General features: G+C 43.6%; 1 protein-coding gene across 6 annotated transcripts in view; it reads right to left on the bottom strand.

The window, feature by feature from the left end:
- Positions 1-1,150: 1,150 nt before the first annotated feature.
- SERTAD2 (SERTA domain containing 2) overlaps positions 1,151-10,391 on the bottom strand; it is a 119,225-nt gene continuing 109,984 nt past the window's right edge. For all 6 annotated transcript variants that reach the window (XM_031008249.3, XM_063695853.1, XM_055378022.2 and 3 more), the window contains exon 2: positions 1,151-6,404. In XM_031008249.3, coding sequence (XP_030864109.1) covers positions 5,456-6,400 — 945 coding nt within the window. In that variant the 5' untranslated portion in view covers positions 6,401-6,404 and the 3' untranslated portion in view covers positions 1,151-5,455. The remainder of the gene's footprint in view (positions 6,405-10,391) is intronic.

Genomic DNA, 10,391 nt, shown 5'->3' with positions numbered 1-10,391 from the left:
ATTAGCCATTGAATTAGGGCCCACACTAATAACCTCATTTTAACCTAATTACCTCTATAAAGACCCCACTTCCAAATTAAAGTCACATTCTGAGGTACTGAAACCTATCTTTTTGGGGGAAACAATTCAGCCCCTAACACCTCCCCAGCACTTCACGCCCCACCTCACATTCCACTGCTGATTGAGCTGAACCTTCACTTCCCAGGTCTCACACATCCATCCCTTTTCCCTCGCCAGTGGTGTGGTGGCCCAACCACACCAAAATAAAAAACTGCCTAGGCCAGGTGAGGCCAGATCCCATGACTCCATCCAAGACAGCCCAGTGACCAAGGAGGTTGCACAGGGTCTCCCCCACTCCCCACTGGAAGACAGCAGGGGCAGGGTTCAGATGGTATAATCAGTGGGTACACCTGGAGGACGTGCAACAACCACGTGACCCACTGGCATTTTAGAATGTCAACTCCAGCATCAGGGATGGTAAAGAGACGACCACAGCAGGAAGACTGGTCAGGAAACAGGTACGGTGGTCAGAGGCAAGGAGAGAGGAAGGGTCCGAGCTGGGGACGCTATGGTGAGGATGGAGAGGTGGCGGCAGAGGGAATGACATGGCTGGGACTGCGGAACAGGGTGCAAGGGTGGGCAACTGAGCCAAGCGTGGAGCAGAGTGCTGAAGACAACGAGCCCACAGAAGAATCAGCCCCCAGGGGAAACGAGAGCTCTTTAGACGCACTGAGAGTGAGGGAGCAAATCTTGGTAGATACTGAAGTCTGGAGCTCAGGAGAGAGGCAGGGGCTGGAGACCAGTTTTGAGAGTCCTGAGTGGATTAGATCGCCTTGGGAAAGCAAGCGGCAGCAGGAATGGAGGCTCAGTGAAGTGCAGTCATGGGCCAAACCCTGGAAAAGACAATGTTTTAAAGAGAGCTGGGGCACAGATGTGAGAAAAAGGAGGTCCAGAAGGGTCCCAGAAGCAGGAGGAGAACCAGGAGAGAAGGGTGGTTCCTGAGACCAGGAGGGTTCAGGAAGACCAACAGCACCCACTCCTTCAGGGCCCCCCTGCTGCTCTTTCTTGCTGGACTTTGCTTAATGTGAGCAAACTGTCACAAATAAGCTGGTTGAGCTCCCATCAAAAGAAAACTGCAAGCATGCCTCTCTCATCTTTTAACTGTTTATTGTATAATATAAAACTACAAAAGTAAGACTGCTCATTTCCATGTACATTTAATCTGTCCAATTGTTTAGATTACAGCCCAAACCTACATGTGAATACAGCCATCTGGGTTCCGATGTAACGTCTGTAATATTGCATAGAAAAGGCACAGCTCTCAGGTCTGTGGGGGAAAGGTTATACCTCCTTTTTGACAAAAGCCCTCCTCAAAAACCATGCACCAAACATGTCACTATGTACATCTTTTTTCAAAATCTCGGTCATGCGCACATATGGCCTGCATTTCTCTTCCAAAACTTGTTATCCCCAAAAGTCGTCCAACTTTTTATTGGCTTTGTCTGCAATAGCATTTGATCCTGGCTAATTTTCAAGAGCCATTCAGACTCATTCTTAGAAACACTGAAAACAATTGTACATAAGCAGGATGCACACAACTCCATGCCTCCAGGTGCGGGGCAGTTACAGGAAGGTAACCATTTACAGCCAGAAAAGGTTAAATATGCTCTTTTCATTGTTTTCAGAAAATGTATAAAGGTCCAATTTGTAACAGCAAGGTTTTCAAATTAAGACAATTCGTATAGAGTAGCAATCGCTGCACAAAGTAGAGTCTCTCATTTTTTTTTTTACATTTGTCATTTAAGAAGGCTGCCCTGCGGTATTCATAATTCATTGTTTACCACAAAGGTGGTTCATAAATTTAAGCTTTAAAAACGATCTGTAAGTTGATACTTTGGCTCTTTGGAGCTTATTTCATTAAGAAATTTTCCTTGATTGACCTCAGGGCAGCTGGGACACTCCAAGGGGCTATGGCGATAAAAAGCTCAATTGGTAAAGACACTCGAGAGGTGCAGAGGAGGCTCTGGCCACTGCTCACCCTTTGGTATGAACAAGGGTGCCCATGTGGTTGCCCCTTCTGTCATCCAGAGAAAGTGCTACTAAAAAAACTTTTAAAAATATCAACCCTTTGATGCTTTTCTTAAAAATTTGGAGGTATTAAAACATTCCTCATACCTTTTGCATATTTCAAATAGACCCATATTAGAGAAGAGTAAAAAAAATGAATGCGGACTGTGCATACAATGAGAAGACCCGGGGGCCTGGCTTGGACCCCCTTTTAATACAGATTTACATTCCTACAAGAGAATACATTCCTACCATACATTCTGCACATGTTACGATCCAGATGTTAGCGCTCCACAGTAAAATAAATATATTTACACAGAAAAAAGGAATAAATAACTTATGGGGGAAAAAAACTCACTTCAAATTCAAAGCTCTTACGATTCTGCTCTCATCTTGTCACTTCATTGCACATCAGTGTCAATAACTGTCCTCTCCCAGCCCCAGCTCGGTTTTCTCGTGAAGGCACCTCAAGCCGCCTGCCTGGCCCTGGATGCCATGTGATGTCTTTCATAAAGGGAAGGCACTGCTGGAAGCACATCCCACACTCAAACTGGGACTTGGAGATCCCATTCCAGCTCCTACTGTTCCCTGTTGGGACATCACTTTGTAAGAATAGGATGCAAAAGCAATTAGAACCCTCGATCATTTTGATCTTTCTGAAAATGGGCTGCTAATTTTCCATGTCTTTCTTGTTAGACTTTGAGTATCAGGGATTTACGGCAACGGTGTCAGAGTTAAAAAGCATTTGCCTGCTGTTGTTGGGGTTTTTGTTTTGATTTTGAAGCCCAGCCTTACAAATACATGAGAGTCAGAGAACCAAGTTTGGGCAACACTTCTCCGTGCTTATTTGAACTGTTGCCCAACATATGGGATTTGTTTAAACACATGATTTGCTAATCCAACAAAAGTACAGTTGTTGTAAGTTACTGTAAATCAGTTTTTAACAATGGCAAACCAACTGTTTTACCCTGTTATTGTTCAGAATCATCAATACTATTGTATATGTGTACGTAGGTAGATGTGTGCAGCATGCGGCAGGTTTGCCAGGTCCTCCAGTTATAGAAAGCATGGAATCTGGGCAGACTTGTTCTCTGCAAGAAAGGGAAGCTCTTAAAATTAACAGGCACACTGACACTGGAAGCATCTACTACAACCCTCACCTCAGTTACATGGTCCCTGGTCCTATTAAAGGAAATGACACACCTGTAGCAGTACGAGGTGTCTGCGTGGAGGTTGCTTGTAGGAGAACAAGTGCAATTTGATCAGTTTCTCACTGCTCTACTGAGCTGATAATTAGCCTTTAAAACACATTCAAGTGGGGGGAAAAAGTAAATTAGAATGTAGAAAGCCTTTATCATATCATACTCAAATCTTTTGCTTAGATGAGCAGTTCCTTCATCACAAACGTCTTTGCTTTGCCATGTGCATTACAAAAATAAAACTAACTATGGCTTGCTTAAAGTGCCATTGTATAAAGTTGTCTTTTTTAATTAGCCAGAAAGACCCAATTTTATCCATGGCAAGAAGTGAGCAGAATTGGTGACTGAATATTGACAAATGACCAACAACAAAGACAACAACAACAACAAAACATCCCATAATTTAAAAATTTTTAAATAAATATAAAAGTTATTCCTAAAGAAGCCATCTGCATAACAATATAGGTTGTAACCTGCACTCAACAGCTAAAGTACCATTGGAAGAAAAGAAAAAACTGAAACAAGGCGGCCATAAACAGTTTCGGCAACAAGCATGATACATTGCAAACTTTTTAAAATTAAATGTACACCACTAGGAATAAAAAGCTACTTCTCAAGTGTGTCCTGGGAGATAAGGTGATGGTGGGGGAATTGCGGGGAGGAGGGAAAACATGCATAGAAAGTCCTGTCTGAGTTTTGGGGTAAAACAGCCTTGACAAGTGTGAAGTAGCTGACTTAGGAAAGCAACCAGATGGGAAGCTGTGACGTAATGTGATGAACTCCAGGTTCAAGAGTCACACATGTTGTAAGAGTGCATCCCGGGCCGGCCGAGGCGAGCCAAGCTCACTGTGGTGATCACGAAGATGCCATTTTCAGCTCTTAGCAACACAGGGAAAGCTCTAGGGAAAGGAAGCTGCAGAAGACAATTTAGCAACATGATGGATGCCTTCTGGGGAGATTTTCTTCTTTAAGGGCCCTAAGCATTGCAACAGGGCTAAGTTCCATGAAGAAGGTGGTTGCTTTTCGGATGTAAAATTTTGTTCGGATGTAAAATTTCAGGTCATCATAAAAATTATGCCAAAAAGGAAAGATCTGGGTTTTCATTAAAAAACAAAATAAAAACAATTAAAAGCGCAAACTTGGCATAAATACACTCTTAAGAAAGACAGTAGCTTTACCCTCAAAAGAGGGAGCAAAAGAGAACCATCACTTAAACCCCCAGCTCCACAGCCATCTCCCGCCAACTGCTTAATGCAAGTTTGATGAGCACATGTGGCTCTGGCTTTGGAAGTCACAGTACTGGCGGGTGTTGGTGCCAGGGGGTCAGTGCTTGTGAAATTTGGGTGTGAAATCACCTGGCCCTTTCTTAAAGCACTGTGTATGTGTTTATGTGTGTGTGCATGTGTGTGCCTGTGTTTGCATTTGGGGACATCAACTGCAGATTGATTTGATCCAATTTTCTCTTGCACCATACACATATAAAACATTACAACTCTATAAAAGTACAAGTGCAACTTGTACATCTGAAGTTTGCAGGAACTATGTGAGCAAATCCTATCAAAATAGCTATCTCATATGTATAAACAGCATTTGTTTTTAGAAAAACAATATCATAAACTGCAGAATCTGTACAAAAATATAAAATAAATTTGGGCAGCAGTTTTCTAAACAGCCATGTAAATGCAACACTTACGAGGAGTAGTTAATGCCTCTAAAAAGGCCGAATTGCCAAGTCAACCTATACAGGGCAAAAATGCCAGAAAAGGTACTGAGATTATCTAAATAAGATATATATATATAGTTTTCTTCTTTACCTCTTGCAATAAAACTTATAGAAAAAATAGACAAATATGCACATGCAATTTACAGCTTTTCCAACTTAATCCTTGTGCTTCACTTGAACTGTTTATTTTTGTCATTCAACATTGCAACATTGTCTTCGAATGGATTCTTTCCTATACCAGGGTAGTAGGTCTCTGAGGAACCACTCAAAAAAGTGTATTAAAAGTGGTCATACTTGGATGAAGGCACTCCAACTCTGCTCAAAGCAAAAACTAGTGTGATCCTGTTGTAAAATTTTCTTTTTCTCTGAAAAAGGCAAGCAAGGGTGCATGCACAGTGTGGAGAACTGTCAGGGTTATGGGAACGCTCTGGGGTCTGGGTGGGCACAGTCGCTGGGTCCCTGGGTCTTAGGACCCAACAAGCACCTCCATGATGTGGTCCAGCTCTGTGAGGTCCATTTTGAAAGGCTGACTTGGGGCGACAGGCTGACTGCTGTAAGGAGCCAGAGTTTTGAGGAGGTCGTCGGCAGACACAGGGGCCATTTTTGAGGCTGTCCCTGATGAGGAAGTGCAGGGGTCAAAATCATACATGGACGTATCAATGTCAGCAAACAGGATGTCATCCAGGGTCAAGTCTGTGAGGAAACCCGTGGACGTCGTTATTTCAAAATTCCCAGGCAGAGAGTCCATCAGTTTTGAGTCATCTGCGCGGCTCTCTTGAGGACCGTCGAGTTTCTGGGTGCCAGCCTCGCTGGAGGTCCCTTTCACACTGTCAGTCGCAGCCGCGGCCGCCTCTGTGGAGGTAGATGTGGGACAGAGCTCCTCGATCTCATCCAAGGCAGAGGAGAAACTGTCCTTTTCTGGCGAGAGGGCTGGAGGTGACAGTTTGGTGGAAGCCGTGGGCTGCATGGCCTGGGAGGTGCAAAACGTGTCATCGTCGTCCTCGAGCAGTGAGGCCGGGGTGAGGCAAGCCTCCAGGGGCGTAGTGCTTCCGAGGTCGCAGGGGTGGGAGGACGGGGACGCCAGGTGGCTGAAGGCTGGCGGGGCCTCTCGGTAGCTGTCGCTGGGCTCGGTGGTGGGCTGGGAGGAGGGGGTGAACATGGGCCTCAGGCTGCCTTCCTGTTTGAGTTCCTCCTGGATCCGCCTCAACATGTTGTTAATTAAAACGGTCTTTTGCAAGCTGGGCTCTGTCAGGGGCCTGTGGTTATAGAGTTTCATAAGGGAAATGTTGAAGATAGTCTGGCGCTGTAAGGTGTAAGACACCTTGGATGGACCGTCACAGGGAGACACGATTTTGCCTTCCAGCCCATCTTCATGCTCATCAAACTTCCGTTTTCCTCCTTTACCCAACATATATCTGCAGAGGGGAGAGAGAGGAAATGGCATTAATCACACGAAAGCTGATTTCTACCATAAAAAAAAGAGACTGATTTAGAGGGCAGGACTTGGACCTCAGTTTCCTGCCCAGGGTTATTTACAAGTACACGTGGATTAATTAGGGGTGGGAGGAAGGAAGACCTTTTACAATAAGAGAGAGTTAGAAAATCCACCTTTGTATGCCTGTGGAGCAATTTTTATCACTAGGTAGTCTGGTGAGTGTATTTCTTGAGAAATGTGTACGACACAGACAAGTTAAGAATTACCATGGAAACCATGATTTTGACTTTCTCAGCTCATGTGCTTGTGTTCGCATGCCTAAGATTATCATGCAGGTTCAATTTCCCTCCCCCACGTAGATTTATTTTTAAAGCCCAAGAAAACACTTACAATGCTATGACCTAAACAGATATAGGTGTCATAGATTACAGTTTGAGCACTTCTTAAAGGATTAAAAGAACCAAGTTAAAGAAAGGTAACATGTATAATTTGGGTAGAACTGTGTGTGCTTTCAAAATGCTTTTCCTTCCTCATTAAGCACGGAGTCTTTCTGCCTGGTTGGGGACATGTGGTAAAGCACTGCGCCTGCGTTAAATGACCACAGTGACTGAGCCGCCGCCACTTTTCAGTCTAGAATCAAGGGGAGGAATGCGTATGTCCCAGCCTAAGTTTTTCCTTGGCTCAGCTTCATCCACGCACAGTTATGTTTGAAGACAACTGGATTAATTTTGAAGTAATTAGCTCTGATTATAAGCATTGCTGTTTGGGTACTCGAGACATTTCCTAACAAACTACCTCCTGTGATTCCAGAGATACATGCATATTTTGAGGAAACCATGACCTCGTATCTCAGACCCTGAGAATCTGGTAATGGGTTGAATTTTAAAACTGCAGCGAGGAACTCCTGCCCCATCTTGCCTGCTGCTCACAGGCCAGGCTGTGTCCTCTCTTGCTCTGGCCTTAGTGAATACATTTTATCATCTGGTTGTCATCTTCTGGGGAGTGGTCCTTCCAACTTTCCAAGATCATGTGACATCGTCACAACCTCCTTTCAGAACTTCTACTGTCTAAACAGAACAATCTCAAGTTCATTAGTCTTTGCCTCAAAGATCTCACTTTCTAACCATTTAACAAGAAACCTGTCTTTTGGTGTTCGGACCAGGATCGTGGTTCGAATGAAGCCAGGCCCATGCTTGCTCCCTCACCATCCCCGCCTCCAGCTACAGCACTCTCAGGGACTCCTGCTAATCCTGTCCTCAGTGTGACTCACTCATGTCATATTCATATACAGGCAACTGCTTTGTAGTTATTCAATTTCTCTTCTAAATGCCACTTACCTTTTAATGAACTGCTTCAGCTGGTTGATCACACCTCATTCAATCCTTTAATAACTTATCCACATCTACACTGTCATAGGCACTTGGCCAGGCCCAGTGGGGAGTCCCACGTGAACACCCTGGCCTTCAAGAGGCTAAATATCCCCTCCTACACCTGATCACCATTTTGAATTTCAAGTCTCGACCTAAAGAAGTAAGGCTAAACAGAATATAAACTTCACAGAACTTCTTTCTCATACTTTGTCACAAAGCAGGCCATGCTGCCCTCAAGGCCAGTATACAGGTAGACATGGAGCCTGCCACTTGGGGTAACCGTCTTACCTCATGTCTCATGAGGTCTCCAGAAGAGACAGATGAACAAGCTGCGACTTATCAACATCAGAATCGGCTTGAGATTTGTTAATACTTATGAAGAATGTGGAGTTACTTGCATGAAACATTTCCCCTCATTTGGTTAACATTTAAAAAATGGCTGTCAATCACAATGACCAGTCCAGTAATTAACTGTTCTTCAGGGCAATAAAGGTTATGATAGTAACAGTTGGTTTGTCTAAGACTTCACGTGATAGACATATTTCCTACTGTTTAGTGCTAAAAGTCTCATTTGTGTATTTACTTTGCATAGAACATTTCCTATCTAAAGTATCTGTTTAAACTTGAAGGTGAATCAGAGTGGAGGTGGTTTCATCTCACATTGCAAAACGTTTTCTACTTCATGCATCAGAGGTACTACTGGACAACTGGGTTTTGAAACATAACTGTATTCACAAGTATACTATTGGTATTTGCTTATAATTTAAGCATTTAAATACTTATAGAAAAATTTCACTTTTGCTAAAGAGCTAAGTGCATTTAATTCTCATATAAAGTTCTAAGATTTATGTTATGTTATAATGTGATCATGGCAACATACTTAAATGTGTGAGTACACAGATACATACACACTCTAAAATAGTGTTTCTCAAAGTGTGGCCACAGATGGTGCCTGTCTGCGAACTGTTACTGGTCCATGATGAGGTATGTAGAGAGAGACATTTTATTATTTAGAAACTTCTACAGCAAATTTACACAGTAACTGTTATGTCTGTACATGGAATTTTTTAAATGGGGCTTCTATTTTCCATAACTTTGTATTTTTATTTCATTTTATGGTAATTATTTTTATTGTGTCTTACTGAAGTCTGTGAAAGATTGGGGGGTCAGGGAACCAAGAGAGCCCCTAATCACAGAAAGCTTGAGAAGCACTGCCCGTAAGTGTAAAACAAAATACAACCGAAAACAAACTAGCTTATTGCCACTGTGGATTTTTATCGGTTTTCTGGAGGAGAGGTAACATTTAGGGAAGATGGTGTAGACTCTTCTTACAGTCATCAATGCAGAATTGTCTTTTTTAAGACTTGTTACTAGAACAAACAACAGGGCTTTTTTAATACTGCATTTTTCTAGAAATAATCACTGAATCTACAGAATTCACCTATTTAAAAAGTATACAGGCCATGCAAAATATTATAGGCATTTAGTAGAATTCCCATAGCTGAAAGAGATCTTTGGAGATATTTTCAGAAGGATTTCAATGTGAGAAGCACCTAATTTCCAATTAGAATGATCCAGCTGGCCAGAGCTGTGTGCTAATCCTAATGATTTAGAGAAAGCCTGACAAGACATCTGTAATGCTGCCTGGAAGGGGAGGGCAGAGGGCTCGGTAAGCAAAACCTGTAAGCAGGAACAGACACACACACACCAAATCTTGGATGCACCTCAGAGGTGTGAATACGGACCCCTGATGAAGTGTACCTCAAGGCAGTTTTGCCACCATTTCTCTATTTTGTATTATAAGGCAAAACTGACTCCACACACCCAGTAAGATTGTAAAATGCATATAATCTTGATTTTTAATCCTAATTCTATCTAAGCTGTTACAGAAAGGAATACAATGCAACATAATAAAAAGTGAAGTCATTTTCCTTAAGTTTGCCTGACACACTGCAGTAACATTACAATGAGCATATTCAGAAGAGGCCTCCAACTCCTAGAGGGGGAGGGCAGTGGGAACTCTCACTCTCAGGGCTTTGTGTAACAACCACCTCCTTAAGCAGGGCCCAATTTAAAGGAGAAAAGACACGACATGCCCTCAAGAACCGGAGGGCAAGAAGCCAGGCGCATCAGACCCTCCAGGCCTCTCTGGGCCTGGCTCAGGCTGGCCAAGGTCAGGGGCGGCCCAGCTCCTAGCTCCTCAGAAGCCTCTCTTTCCTCAGGCACTCTAAGAAAATAACAATAGCTCTTTAACCACCCTTTGGAGAGGCAAGGGACCTTTCAAAAAGGCCTCGCTGGGCTGCAGCTTGAAGATGAGGCAGTAGCAGGAGCTAAGGACGTGTAGGTAACTCTAGGGAGGGGGTGCTGTGGTTCCTGTGGAGGGGGGGCCTGGAGTTCACGAAAGGGAGGCCTGTGACCCATTGGCTTCCTAGGTCACCCCTGTGCTTTGACACTCCACTTTATCTCCTCCCTTGGCTGGTGAAGACCAAAGCCTAAAAAACCCATGTCTTCTACCCAATTTTTCCAAAGACCCAAAGTGACCCTGAGCTCCAGGGCGGGGTTGGAGACTCCCATGTGGAGGAATCATGTGGGTGCTC

This window comes from Gorilla gorilla, chromosome 12 (assembly GCF_029281585.2).
Source record: "Gorilla gorilla gorilla isolate KB3781 chromosome 12, NHGRI_mGorGor1-v2.1_pri, whole genome shotgun sequence".
Taxonomy (NCBI): Eukaryota; Metazoa; Chordata; class Mammalia; order Primates; family Hominidae; genus Gorilla; species Gorilla gorilla.
Note: the sequence above shows the minus strand (reverse complement) of the source record. Positions and strands in the feature narration are given on the sequence as shown.